Source organism: Numenius arquata, chromosome 17 (genome assembly GCF_964106895.1).
Source record: "Numenius arquata chromosome 17, bNumArq3.hap1.1, whole genome shotgun sequence".
NCBI classification, from domain to species: Eukaryota; Metazoa; Chordata; class Aves; order Charadriiformes; family Scolopacidae; genus Numenius; species Numenius arquata.
Window position 1 is genome coordinate 2,968,748 of NC_133592.1, and position 13,942 is coordinate 2,982,689.

At 55.0% G+C, this 13,942-nt stretch overlaps 1 protein-coding gene across 1 annotated transcript in view; it reads left to right on the forward strand.

Moving 5' to 3' along the window:
* SLC38A10 (solute carrier family 38 member 10) overlaps positions 1–13,710 on the forward strand; it is a 35,564-nt gene extending 21,854 nt beyond the window's left edge. Inside the window, exons 11-16 of the mRNA XM_074160202.1 lie at positions 958–1,111; positions 7,437–7,604; positions 8,109–8,611; positions 9,189–9,273; positions 12,049–12,228; positions 12,551–13,710. Coding sequence (XP_074016303.1) covers positions 958–1,111; positions 7,437–7,604; positions 8,109–8,611; positions 9,189–9,273; positions 12,049–12,228; positions 12,551–13,710 — 2,250 coding nt within the window. The remainder of the gene's footprint in view (positions 1–957; positions 1,112–7,436; positions 7,605–8,108; positions 8,612–9,188; positions 9,274–12,048; positions 12,229–12,550) is intronic.
* Positions 13,711–13,942: the final 232 nt, after the last annotated feature.

The window sequence follows — 13,942 nt, forward strand, 5'->3', positions numbered from 1 at the left end:
TTAAATCTCCCCGGTCGGCGTTGTCGGCCGGCAGTCCATCGGCTCAGCTCTCTGAACTGGTCCCCCCTCGCCTGGGGGAGCGGGCAGGTGCTCGGCAGCCCTGACACCGAACGCGGCAGACGGTCCTCGGCCCCTCTCGCTGCTGTGCATCGTCTTGCTTGTCCTTCTCCAGTTACCCTGTGAATTTCTAGCGCTCCCAGAGATACATTTTTTGTGCTGTCGAGGGCAGAGAGTTTTTTATTCGTTCTTATGGCTCGTGTGGAATTAGATCCTTTTAGATCAATTTATCATTAGATAATAAACTGTAGAAAATTCTTTTTGGTGGTGGCCACTTTCTCCTTTTTGAGTTAGAAAAGTTCGTAGAGCCCTTCCCTCCGCAGTATCCAGGTTCTCTCTTTCTGTTTTTATTCTATTTGCTCCCAGGTTTTGGGAAATCGGTGAGGATTCTTATCAGCTTCTTGAGCACTGATCACCAGGACTTGTCTGTGACCATCTTATTCTTGCTCTCAAAAACAAGAATTTTTAAACAGCTGCCTAGAAAACTTGTCGAGCACCTCTGTTCTCAGCCAGACCTGATTTCATGGTGTTCTGCTGTAGCTGCTGGAAATACCAGGGAATGAATCTTTACAGCTGGACTCTTGTCTGCCACATGCATTTTTTTCTATCCCTACGTCCTGTCCATTTGCTTTTGAGCCCTTCTGATACAGGAGTCGCCTTTTCAACAGCCTCCAGCATCTGAAACTCTCATTGCTACGTCTCTGTATCCAAATACAAACCTCAGCCCAAAGCTACTGTTTTTTTTCCTTCTTCGCCTCTTAAATTTCTCTCCTCTTCTCTCTCTCTTATTGACACCTGTAATTGCACTGAGCTTTGAATTGTTTGCAGACACTGTTTGCGTGAAGAATGCTGGTCCCGTTTGTTTTGCTGTGCTAACTGAAGCTCTGGCACATTGTGCAGATCATACTGTGGATTGGCCTGGGAATACTGGTTATTAGTACGTACACCACCTTGTCTGCAACGGAGGACGCCCCTGTGAAGACAGAAGTGGTGGGTTTGGAGCACCTGGACGGTGAGCAGAGCAGGATTGACCAGGATTCAGTCAAAATCCCAGGTATGTGTCTGTCTGAGTTGTGCTTCCCAGCCAAATATATATATATTTTTTTAAGTTGGTGGAGCAGGGTGATTTCCGGGCTGCTCCGTGCATCTCCACAACATCCTGGGGACTTTTCCTGAGCAAGACTGCAGTTTTGCCTTCTGGAAAAGCCTGGTGTGAGCTGTGGTGGTATCCTGTGGGAGACATTCTTTTGGGAAGGGAAGGGAAAGGAAAGGTAGGTGGCAGGGCCTGGGGTCCCCTGTAAGGACAGAGCATGGGGCTCCCCGTTTGGGGTAATAAATGCAGCTCTGTGAGCACAGCCCAGCGCTGGCTCCGTGCTGGCCACCTGTACGAGGGGTGTGAGTGGCCAAACAGGGCTGCTTTCACCATTTCTGCCAGCGCATTGTCCACGGTTCCAATAACAAGCTATTCATTGCACTCAAAGGTATGTAAATTTATGGGCACTGACTTTTTTTTTTTTTTTTGGGTCGTGAGGATATAAATTTGGATTGGGTTTTAGCTCTGACAAAGCCTGTGATTATGCCTCAGCTTTGTTTACTGGTTCACATTATTTATTATTTGTTTACTGTGGCCGTTGATAGAATTACGGCCGATCCCTCCCTTCCCCAGCTGCAGACTTGCCTTGCAAGGCCATCGCTAGCAGGTGTCGCCTGACCCTGCGCTGCCCCTCGGCTCTGCCTGTGTCCTGTTTCTTTATTTTATTTTTCTTTGGTTCTGCTCCTGTTTTTTTTTTTTTTTTTTCCTTTTTTTCCTTTTTTTTTTTTTTTTTGTTCTTCGGGGGGCCTTGAAATAGCCTCGCAGAGATTGAGAACGGAAGCGAGCAAGGAGGGGGGGGGCTGTCTCTTCTGGAGATTATCCTCCCTCCTGGTTCTTGGCTCTGTTCCTGCCGAGCAGCTTTGAGTGTCTCCGAGACACCGGTGCTGCCGCCGATAACATTCACTCCCGGGTTGCTCCGTCCCTGGCAGCGGTGGGGTTTTATGCCTTCGTGCTCATGGTTCACCCAAGGCGTGCGTGTCTTCTCAGGCACCAGGAAACCCATGAACTCCTAGCAAAAAAAAAAAAAAAGAAAAAAAAAGATGCTCTCAATCCCTTAATCGAACGCGCTCAGCAGGGCTTGGGAGGAGGGATGCGATTGAATTCTTCCGTCTTGGTTAATTTTGGAGCAGTAATGGCCAAAGAACAGCTGCTCGTTTCAGGAGGAGTTGCTAATGACACGTGTTCCTGTGACTGGGAAAATATAAAAAAAAAAAAAAAAAAAAAAAAAAGTCCCATAAAAGATGGTGTCCGCTGGAGTTTGCTAAATCTCTTCTCCACTTGCTCGCCGCGTGAGCCGGGGTGGCAGAGCAGGGCGCCTGCCTCTAATCGTCGCCGAGCGCAGCGACTCGGCGGTCGCCCTGCCGTACCCACCGCCTGTGCCCACGGCTCCTCGGCGTTAGCCCTTATTGCCTGGGTACTTACTGCTGGATTAAATAATCCTACCTGGCAGGAAGGCAGTTTTAGTGCTCTTGGTTCGTAAACTTCCTGGGGAGGAGCCGTGGTGCGGCTCCGAACGTGCTGACGAGCATCTGCCCGGGGAAATCTTGGCCGCCCTCGGAGTCCAGCGAGGTGCCTTTTTGCCAGGGGGTCGCTGCTGGCTCTGCCCCGGGGAACGGAGTGTGCCCTGGGCAGGGATGGAGCGGGATGGAAGCAGGATGAAGGGGGACAAGGACCTCGCAGGGGGGACGTGGGGCTGCCCCGGGAGAGCCGCTGCTGCCAACCGCCCCGTGCCTTGGATCCGTGCCCTCCCTGTGCCTCTGCAGAATGTCGGCTTGACTAGCAATGAGAGGCGGTTAAATGGTGCTCTTCTTCCCCCCTACCCCTCGGCTCCCCCCCTCATCCTCGCCCGGCTTGTTTTGCAGAGGCAGAAGCCCCGCAGCGCGGAAAACACCGCACCAGCTGCATCCTGCCATTCATGGGGCGCGCAGGATGCCCCGCATCCCCCGGCTGCCCTCCTCGGCCGCACATCTGGGCCGTGTTCCTCGCTCGGAGCTTTAGCCAGGAGCACACACGGCTTTTCCCCAGGCACTACCGGGAGTGCTTGGCCCCTGCCCCGCGTTGGGGGACCCCCCGAGCCCCTTTCCTGTGCAGGGAGCTGCCCCGCCGAGGCAAACCAGGGGGGCTGCACGGGGGCCTTTTCCCAGCCCTGCCTTCACCGGCTGACTTTGGCCTGTCAGCATGTGAGAGGAGTTTTATTGGCCTCTTTGATGTTGCGGGAGACCAGAACTGTACAGACTTTCATTAAAACCCTGCCCTGTGGGCCCTGGGATTATGAATATTAGAACATTGCCCTTTTATGTGAACACGTATTGACCAGCGAACTCTGAATAGTGTTTTTACTAACGACACCCAAGTGCCCATTACAGCCCCTGCCTGTATTGCTTGAGGTTTACTGTCAGCAGCTCTTCGGGAAAGGTATAAAACCCCTTTCAGAAACGTTCTGCCGCTCCATGCAGCGTGTGCGCCTATGTTAAAAGGTTGCTAAGCTGCCTGTGAAAGCTCATGAAGGCAATTAGCCATTTAAAAAAAAAAAAAAAAAAAAAAAAAAAGCTAATTAGGCAATTTCTCTCTGTATTTGAAAGCACCCTAGAGGGTCTCATGGGGCGGATTAAGATTTTGTAATATTTTTCAGCTCCTTACTTGATCATCGCTGCTTCATTTTCTTTCTCTGGCGTTGTGCAATCTCGGGTAACAAAGACCTGATTCACGCTCCTTATGCAAGAGTTGCCCTTTCCCCGGCGCTCCGGGGAGCCCGCACGCTGGGGACCCTTCCCCGTCCCCCCTCCATGTGCCCCCTGGGATGTGCTGGGCTCTGTTATAGGGACCTGGGTGAAACCTGGCTGGGCGTTTGGCTTCCCAGTGGGCTGCCGGTGCACAGCAGGGTGTGATGCTCAGGGTGTCTCCGTATCTGCGTGTTTGCCCCCATAAAAGAGCCTTGCCCCACCGCGGGCTGCGTTCTCACCGGTGTTATTAGTCCGAGCAGCCCCGAAGATGCCCGAGCCATGGATTCTGCGCAGCTCCCGGTGGCGGCAGGAACAGCTTGATGCTGCTGTGGCTCTCCCGGGTGCTTTGTGCGAGCGAGCTTTTAATAGCGCCTGTGACACAGAAAAGGAACTATCAGCCCCTTGTAATTTGGGTTCGTTTTTACTGCTGGTGCGTCAGGAGACAACTGTGAACTAATTTCAGTGATGCCATTCGATAACCTTGTGAAATCTGTCACCGTTTCCAGGGGGGGAAAAAAAGGGGGGGGGCTGCTGGAGGCGCCGCTGGGGCTGGGGAAGTGGGGGGGGCTGTGTGGGGGTCCCCATGGGGGGCTTCTTCTGCCCTACTTGGGGTGCAGGGCTGCTCGGCACGGGGGGTTACCCCCATCCCTCTGCCGGGCTTGTTCTTCTTCCTTTTCCTGAACAGGAGCTCACGAATCTTGCTCCATTTCGCTGCGCTGGAGCTGGACCAGCACGAGCAGGTCCTGACTCCTCCACATCCCTCATCAGCCCTGGGACGATGCTCCCCAGCGGCACGGAGAGGCTGGGGTCTGCCCGAGCCCCCCATGCTGTCCCTGGGGATCCCTCAGCTCGGGGGGAGCACAGCAGGGCTCTGGTTGAGAGCGGGGTGTGGGGACCCAGCTTTTGGCTGCGGTGGACGAGCGCGATGGGAAAACCATGTGAGGAGGGATTTTAATGGCTTTCTGGGACCATTGCTACTATCCGAACCGGGAGCGGGGAGGGGGAAGGGAAGCTTTTAGGTTGCTAATCATGAAATTTTATTGCAGCCTGGAGAGGCTGTTGGCAAACCACAACACACACGCACGCACACACACACGCACGCTCACACACAAATCAGTTGCAGAAAGCCCTGGCTTCCCTTCGCTTGCCCCGTGAGGGCGAGAGAGGAGCTGCCCGGGAGCATCGTGAGCCGGGGGCGGCTCGGCAGGACCCGCCGAGGGCAAGGCAAACCCTCCCGGCGCTTGCCGAACGCCCAGGTCCCATAAGCCAAAAAGCTTTTACAGGCTCTCAGCCCTCGCCTGTAAAGTCCAACGCCGCTCATAAAACATTAAGAGGCGCAGCATTACTGTAACGCTCTCCGGAGGGACCTGGAGGGCGACTAGACAGTTAGAGCGATTATTACACATCCTGAGCAAAATTGTTCTCTGCAAACCACATATAGTCCCTTATAGATTTCCATGCAGCGTGAGAGGTCGTTAATTCACGCCCTGATGATGAACTTAATTTTGTTTCCTGCTGAGCAAATGACGGCTTAGAGGCAACTTTGTCTTATTATGGTGTGGAGACTTTTAGTTTTTGTTTGTGTTTTGTTTGTGTTTTGGTCTTTTCTCGCATTGTTTGCAGAACACGGACCATGCGGCCGCCTCTTGATTTACGATTGACGCTTCTCCCAGCAGCGGGGGCCGCCCCCCCAGCCCCTCGGTCATGGCCTGGACCCGTGGTGGTGGTGGTGGGGGGTTCACCTGCTGCAGGGTCCTGTGGCCAAACCCTGCTGTGCATGTGGGGGCACTCGTGGTTTTAACTCCTCCATTTCCCCCTTGTTTGGAAACCTTCTCCCCTCCCTTTGGTTTTTTATCCCTCTTGAACATCATCTCTCTGCACGGCTGCCTCGGTCCTCATCCCCATCTGCCGTGGGAATGGCGTTGTGGTTCTCTGGATCCTCTGGTTTCAGACTTCTCCGAGTGCAGCCATCTCCCGGCTTCATGAACCAATTAACGAAAAACTTTTCCTCCAATAGAGTAAATAATTTTTTTTGCTGCAAGGCCAGAATTTAGCTGGGAACATCCGCAGCCGTGCCGAGCGCTCCCCTCCCCGGCCTCCCGCTTCCCAGGGCCCCCGTCCAGGGCTGGGCACCCGTTCCTCCAGTCCATTTTTTCCTGAAAGGAGGAGTGTCCTGCCGTGACTTGCTGAACCCTGGGAAGTCCCTCAATGGAGAGAGGGGGGGACCCTTGGGTACCAAACTTGAGTTTCTCAGAAAATCCGACTCCTTTTCCCCTCCCACCGTCATTCCCCAACCCAAGAAGCTTTGAAAGCCGGCCAGCCCCGGCGCACGTCCCTTCAACTGGGTGCGGAGCTCTGGGCCAGAGGATCCAGGTTTCTGGACCAGCGCTGGGTCCTTCTGGCACGGATCCCTCTGGGCCAGGATTTTGTACTTATTTTGATGTTTCCTCCCGCCCCCCACCCCCTCCCAATTTGGGTAAGGCCCACGCAGCTGAAGTTGTGGCAATCTCTTCTTTCCCATGAGTTCATCTTGTAATAAATCGCACCAGCCCTGCGGAGGGGGAGGAGAAAATTGAAAGATGTTTATAGAATTAATTCCCCAAAGGAAATTGCATGGGGGAGGGCAAATGGGGGGAAGAGTTGGGAATTTTTTTTTTTTTCTTACAGAAGATAGATTGTTTTTTTTTTTTTTCAGAGTTTGTTGGATGGAAAAAAATCTGCAGAACAACTTCAGTGCTGGGAAACAATTAGATTTCCTCCTCTGCTGCTCTTCTAAGGAAGAGTTCACTCCCTGTTGGCGCTGTGTGGGTCGACTTCTGCCACCCTGGGGTCAGAAGGGACCGTTCCCATCCATGGGACGTGCCACAAATTCCACGTGATTACTCCAGCGCTGAACCCAGTCGCTGGTTTGACTGGGATGTGTCTTCCAGAAACATCCCAGCTCTTTGAGGGAGAGATGGGGAGAGTCTCCCCATCTCCCTCGGGAATTTCCCCTAATGCCTGTTTAATCGTGTTCCTCAAAACTTCAAGTTTTCGTGCCTTCTGCGGCGTGGCCCCGCTCTGCTCCCTCCCTCCCACCCGTACAAAGGGCTGGAGAAACGCTCGTGCACAAAAAGGAGAAAAAAGAAATAAAATAAAAGAGGTTTTGAGCCGCTTTGCAGCATGCAGCCAGTGCAGGCAGGCGACGGTGGGCTTCGGATGGACCCCCCCTTGGTTTTTTCTTGGTGCTCGGGGAGGGGGGGGGGGGTGTCCAGTGCAGGGGAGCCGGGAGGATGCTACCATCTGGCGGCTCTGGCTTGCAGCGGCAGCCGGCTCCATCCCGGCCCTTCCTGGCCTGCGCTTCCCTCCGGCAGCTCCAGAAAAAAACCACTATAAGGAAAACAAACAGGCGACCCCAGAACAAAAGCCCCCGATCCCTCCGTACCGGCGCTGGAGGGGAAATAACTGCTCGGCTTGGGTTGTAAAGGGTTCGCAAGCGGACAAAGCGATTGCCTTGATCTGCCCGTGGACTGACAGCGCAGCCGTGCGTAACCTCCTGCAATTAACTCTCCTGCCTTTTGCAGAGCAGAACCCGGCTGTGGAGGAGGCGGAGGATGACCGCGATAAACCGAAGCTGCTGGAGAAGGAGGAGATGGAGCAGCCCCAGATCAAGGTGCCCATGGAGGTACCCAAGAGAGAGGAGGAGAGGGGAAAGCTGGAGGAGAAAGTGCAGCTCGACCGTCCCGATCAAGGTAACGAGGAAGCTGGGGAAAGGGGGCCAGCTTTGGCGCTGGGAGGTGTGCGTTGCAGGTCTATTTCAGATAAAGATCCTGGTCTCTGCTCGTTACCTCGTGGTAATTTAGGTAACCGCGAGGTTACCTGAGCGTGGTTTAGCATTTGATGCTCTCGAGGCTCGTTAGCGTCGTAGAATCATTTAGGTTAGAAAAGACCTTTTGTAGAATCATGGAATGACAGAATAGTTGGAGTTGGAAGGGACCTTAAAGATCATCTAGTTCCAACCCCCTTGCCGTGGGGGGGACACCTCCCACTAGACCAGGTTGCTCAAAGCCCCGTCCAGCGTAGCCTTTAAGATCATGGAGTCCAACCCTTAGGAATGCAGCCTCCTGATGAGGAAGGGAAGGCAGGGCTGAAAAGGGGCAGCAGGTAGGTGGGCGCTGGCTGTGCTGTGACCCCGCCGCCTGTTGCTTTCTCCCATTGCTCTCGAGCCCCCTAACCCTGCCTGTCGCCCACCCTAGGGATTGCCCTGCCCGTGGGGGAAGCACATCGCCACGAGCCACCCGTCCCGCACGACGAAGTGGTCGTGGACATGGGGCGGGAGCGGGAGGAATCCGATGAGAACAAGGTTGCGCCCGGAGGAGGCAACGATGGTGGGCTGAAGCCAGCGCTGGAGGAGGCAGCCGTTCCGAAGCCCCAGAAAGAGGCACTTGGCCCGAAACAAGGGAAGGAAGCGATCGCTGAGAACCAACTGCGGGGAGGGACTGACAAACCCGTTAAGAATCCAAAGAACGTCCTGGAGGTGATGGTGCAGCAGGATGGCAGGCCGCCATACAAAGAGCTGCAGCCAGACAAACAAGTGGTGGAAGCCAAGGCGCAAGCTGCCGTGCCGGACGGTGAGAAGAAAGCTGAGGCTGCAGGTGACAGGGAGAAATCAAAACTCCAGCACCCCAGGAAAGCCGAGGAAGCTGCCAAGTCCGTGGAGAAGGAAGGAGATCCTGGTAAGCTCCCTCCACGGTGCCTCGTCTGAACAAACTCTCCTCGTGGCCTTGATCTGCCCCGGCGACGGGGCGATGTGGTTATTCCTACCTAATATCCCGGCCCTTCCTTTTGATTTCACGAGATTAGCATGTGAGCATGCACGGCCCCGTCAGCAGCTGTTGGGGAAAAGGAGGAATCTGGTGGCTTTGACAGCTACTATAATATCTGTCAAACAGTTGTTTGCTAGCCTACTAAATGTCAGGTGCCATGCTGTTCCTCTGCGTCTCCGAACTCACTGGGGACACGGAGCCGGGAGATCTTGACAGGTAACACATTGCTAAGTGCCCGTCTAAAAGCTAGTTAGAACCGTTCTTGCATTTTAATTGGCTGAGGTAGTTAGCGCTGGCTGGCTGCCACCAGTCTATAAGATTGTTAAATATTTTTTTTTTATTTTTTTTTTTTTTTATTACTTCCCTTGCAGTCGTCGGGTTGAATGTAAACTGTGCCGGCTTAGGCAGGGAGGGACAACACGACGCGGAGTCGTTTCAGGGAACATCTGCTGCTGGAGCATCATTGACTGCAAAGGTCTGTCGTTCTGTTCGTCTGCAGGTGAAAAGCAGGAGGACAGAGGGGATCAGCTGGAGCCCAGGGAGACCCGAAACACCGAGGAGAGGCAACAAGAGTATGCGGAGAGCAAGCTGGAGGGTGAGTGTGCCTCCCTGGGGTCTGCGGGGAGGGGAGGGCGCTGAGCTCCCCCCGGGAGCCAAGGCTGGGAGCGCAGGATTTCTTTCTGCAGGAGGACGGTGCCAGCCAGTGCTGGCTCTTGCCCGCACATGCTTTAGGCCGTAGTCACCTTCGCGACGGCAGCAATTAGTGCCTGTCCCCTGCGGGCCAGCTGTTCCATGGCACAGCCCCTGGCAGCGCCGCTCGGGGACGTGAGTCATGCTGGCACAGGCGGCGCTGCCCCCGGGGAGAGCGAGACCGGAGTGAAACCATTCAGCTGGTGTGAAACACAACTGCCTCGGTGCTGGGGCTGTGGCGTGAGCCCTTCCTCAGGCTGAGCTCGTTGTCTTTGATCTCTGCCTTGCCTGGCCTCGCAGTCGGTGCGTGGTGGGGTCCCGTGGCTCTTCGCTGTCATTCTGGTCTGGAGGCAATGGACGTTTGGTCCCATGAGCGATGGCAGAGGGCAGGCTCTGCTCCTGGGGACCGTGTCACCCTCTTTGGCGGTTACAGCTTGGTTTTCTAATTACTTTCTTTCCGTTCTGTATCACAGTTGGACTTTAAAAACTGAGCGTGAAAAGCTAGTCATGGGTAAGGACTACGAGGACTCTTCACCTTTCCAGGAGGATGAAGGGACTTGAGTTTCCATGGGGTTTTCCAGCCCAGTCTGTATGGGACTTGCTGGGGATGCTCTCCCATGAGGATGTCACCCAAAGGTTCTCTGGGCTTGTTCTGCTCCTCAGCTCTGAGCTGAGCCTGGTACCCAGGGGCTGGGAGAGGGTGGGAAGGGTGAAACGGCGTCGTGGGAGCAAGGCATGGGGGCTCTCTGCAAAGGGCTGCTCGCTGGGACCACTGGTGAGTGCTCTGGCTGTGGCTGCCCTGGGCCAGTGAACTCAGGTACTTCCATTAATAATAGTTTAAGATGGTTTTTATGAAGAGTGCCTGCTAAAATCCAGCCAAAGCGCTGGATCTCCAGGATCAAAGGCAGGGCCGGGCGTTAGCATCGCCTTTTGTTTGCGCGGAGGAGGTTTCCTGCACAAACACAGGCGTTACACGTGTTTGCAGAGCTCTCTCCACGAGAAACGCTTTGATTTGGCGTTAAACCTTTGCCTGCTGCCCAGGTTCAACCCAAACATTCCCATGCCGAGCGGGGACCTGGCGAGCCGGGAGAGCCAGATAGTAGAAGTGACTTCTGTTTTCATTGTTTATTCTGAGCAAAGTGCGAAAAATAAACGGGTCTCTAGAAGTCAATTGCTCTCTTGAAAGGACCCGATTCCCCCTCGCAGCCCAGCTTTCTGCAAACGGAGTGGAAGGGGAATTCCAGGGGCCCCATTTACGCAATAGCACCGTAATGTGAACTGGAAATATTTCTCTGTAATCACCTTGTGGGTGATTAGCGGGACAGGGGGAGGCAGTGCGTGCCGGCGAGGGATTAACCTGGACAGCATCCCTTTTTTTTTTTTTTTTTTCCTAATTTAAATGGCGTTTTACGGGCTATTAATTTTGACATTATTTCCTTTGGGGCGTAATAGTCTAGAAACACCGTGAGCTTGGGAGGAAGGCTGGTTGGTGGCGCGGGAGGCAGGTTCCTGCTCTCCAGATACCACACGATACGATACCTCTGGGTGTCTCTCCAGGCAGAGAAACGGCAGCAACGTTTCCCTGCAGACCCGGGACTCATAGTTTGCACCTGAGGTGTCGCTTACAGCCAGCGAAGCGACATTTTGGCCCCAAATGTCTGTTTTATGTGACTCCGTGGCTGCGAAGGGCCGGTGGGAAGAGATTTCCCCCCGTGCCCGGGCGCGGGGAGCTTGGTTTTACTGCGGTGATGGGAGGTGGGGGCTGCCTTTCTGCACCGCTGGGGTTTCACCTGCCCGACTCCCTGCACTGCTGCCGTTAAACCCTTCGTGGCTGCTCAAGATCCAGCCCTTCCATCAAAATCTTTGGCAGGATTGTGTTTGGTGGGTGTTTTCCTGCTGTGGGCCAGGCGAGACGTTCACTCAGCTGAGCCGGGAGAAAAGACAACAGTCATAGAATCATAGAAGGGTTTGGGTTGGAAGGGACATTAAAGACTGTTCAGTGCCACCCCCTGCCCTGGGCACGGACACCTCCCACCAGACCAGGTTGCTCCAAGCCCCCTCCAACCTGGCCTTGAACCCCTCCAGGGATGGGGCAGCCACAGCTTCTCTGGGCAACCTGTTCCAGGGTCTCACCACCCTCACAGCAAAGAATTTCTTCCTGAGATCTCATCTCAATCTCCTGTAACTCAGGACTTGGGTTGAAAAGACCCAGCTCAGGGTCTGTACCTCAGGTGTTGGGCTGAGGTTTCCGTGTAGGTTTATCCCACCGTGCGGGTAGTTCCCCTCTGAGTGGAGCTCCTGGTGCTGTGCCTTGGCTGAGTTCTTCCAGTTCCTCCTAAGATTGGACATTTGCCGTTTCTGGTCTTTCCAGGCTGGGTTTAGCTGGGATGAAGTTTTTGCAGTGCATTCAAAGAGGCGATCTGTGTTTGAGAAGCCTGGTTGATCTCGAGAGCTGAGCTGCAGCAGCGCTGGGGCTTCCGTGGGCAGGTTTAAAAGCAGCTCATCTCGCTTGGGCAGCCAAGCCCCTTGCTGCTGGTCCCATCTCTTCCAGCTCCTGTGCCGAGCAGCCACCTTGTCCTTCCCTGTGCTGGGACCCCAGCAGAGCTGCTGAGAGATGATTAGTGAGGGGTTTTGGGTCATGAATTGTTTGTTTTTCTTTCTTATTTTTTCCCCTTTCTAGAAGCGGGGCAGGCGAAACTGCTTGATCACGCTGTGCTGCTGCAGGTGATCAAAGAACAGCAGGTTCAGCAGAAGCAGCTCCTTGACCAACAGGCAAAACTGCTGGCTGTAATTGAAGAGCAGCACAAGGAGATCCACCAGCAGCGGCAGGAGGAGGGAGGAGAGGAGAAGCCAAAGCAAGGTAAGGACATCCCCAAAGAGCGTGACCCCTCCACAGGTTGATCACTGCTCAAAGCAGCTGTAAAATCATCCTGGGAGAGATCCGAGTCCCTCTGGCACAGTCCACCTGCAAAAGGCATTCCGGAGTCTCACCCTGACCGCTGAGGTGGGGATCCCCAGCCCCTGATCACGGGGATAATGCTCTCCCCCACATCTCTCCTTGTTTTCCCGCGTGGCTGTTGATGGTGTGATTTCTTCTCCTGTCCCCTGTTGAGCAGAACGGGGTGGTGGGAGAAGGGAATCTCGTAAGAAAAAGCTTTTATGTGTCGTTTTTTGTTCTGCAGCCGAAACGCAGCAGGAGCCCGCTGGGCCACTCTCCAAGAGCAAGGAGGACGAAGGCCCTGGAGTTAAGCAAGAAGCTGCTGCAAAACCCCTGGGCAAAGAGGTGCTGGAGCAGCCGGCGCAGGGCAGGCAGCCTGGTGACGCCGCCGAGCAGCGCAGGGGCACTGCGGGAAAGCTGGAGGAGGCTGGGCACAAGCGTGAGATTCCTGGGGTTCCTCCCAAGGAGCGGAAGGTGCCGCCCCAGGAGAATGACAGAGCTGTTAAAAATCCTGTGGAGAACCAGGATCCCCTTCATGGGGATGCCCAGCACATTCCGGCAGCCAGAAACCACCTAGAAAAGAAGCCCTTGGCGGAGGATTTAGGAGGAGATCGTGAAGCCAAAGCTGGAAGAGACGTCCATGAGAAGAAGAATTCCCTGAAAGCTGTGGAAGTAGCTACAGCTCCCATCCAAAGAGAACAGCTGGGGGCTGCCAAAGTTCAGGGAGTAGCAGGAAAGAGTCTGGAAAGAGACTCGGGAATAGACCTTAAAGCCAAAGTACTGAGTCAGGTGGAGCCCAAAAACCTGGCAGTTGCCCTGGACTCCTCCAGTAAAAGGAACATGGCAGAGAGCGAGCAGCACCTACGGGAGCCTCAGGGAGCTGCAGACAGCCAGGGAGCTGGCAGGCGGCAGCAGGGCTCGCAGAGGGACCTGCCTGGCAAAGGGGAAGTAAAGGACGAAGCTCCTCGGGAGAAGGTGGTGGACGTGGCCCAGGAGCCGCAGGGAGGTCCGCGGGGCAGGCAGAGGCATGGGGACGGAGGCCTCGCAAACGACGCTGAGAAGAAGCCAGGCCCTGAGAATGCTCCTGCCCAAAAGCCAGAGAAAGGAGCGGCTGCCCAGGGGGACCAGAAGCTGGACCACGATGTCAAACCAAACCGGGACCTGAAACTGCAGGCGGACCTGGACCTCCGCCGGAGGAGACGGGACCTGCTGCCTCCCGAGGAGGAGGAGGAGGCTGCACAGGGGGCGGGGGTCTTCATTGGCCTGAACCCCCTTCCAGATGTGAAAGTAAACGACCTCCGGAGTGCTCTAGAGACGCGATTAAACCGAGTTGTGGAGGGGGCTCCGCAGGTGGTCCACAGCCGGCAGATCAAGCAGATGACGCAGGCGGACAGGAGCGTGTGAGCAGGGTGGTCGCTCTCGGTGGGTGGCTGCGGGTGTTGGCCACAGGCACCAGGCTGAGGAGCTCCGGAGGGAAGGTTCGAGTTAACCAGCTGGTTTTTTGGCCACCGTTGCTGGTCGGTCCAAGCCAGCAGCACTTTGCTTGGACCCAGGGGGATCCCCTTGGACTTGGGAGCACCGTCCAAAGGGGACCGTGGGCTTCTCGAGTCTGTGGCTGCAGGTGGCCAAGGAGATG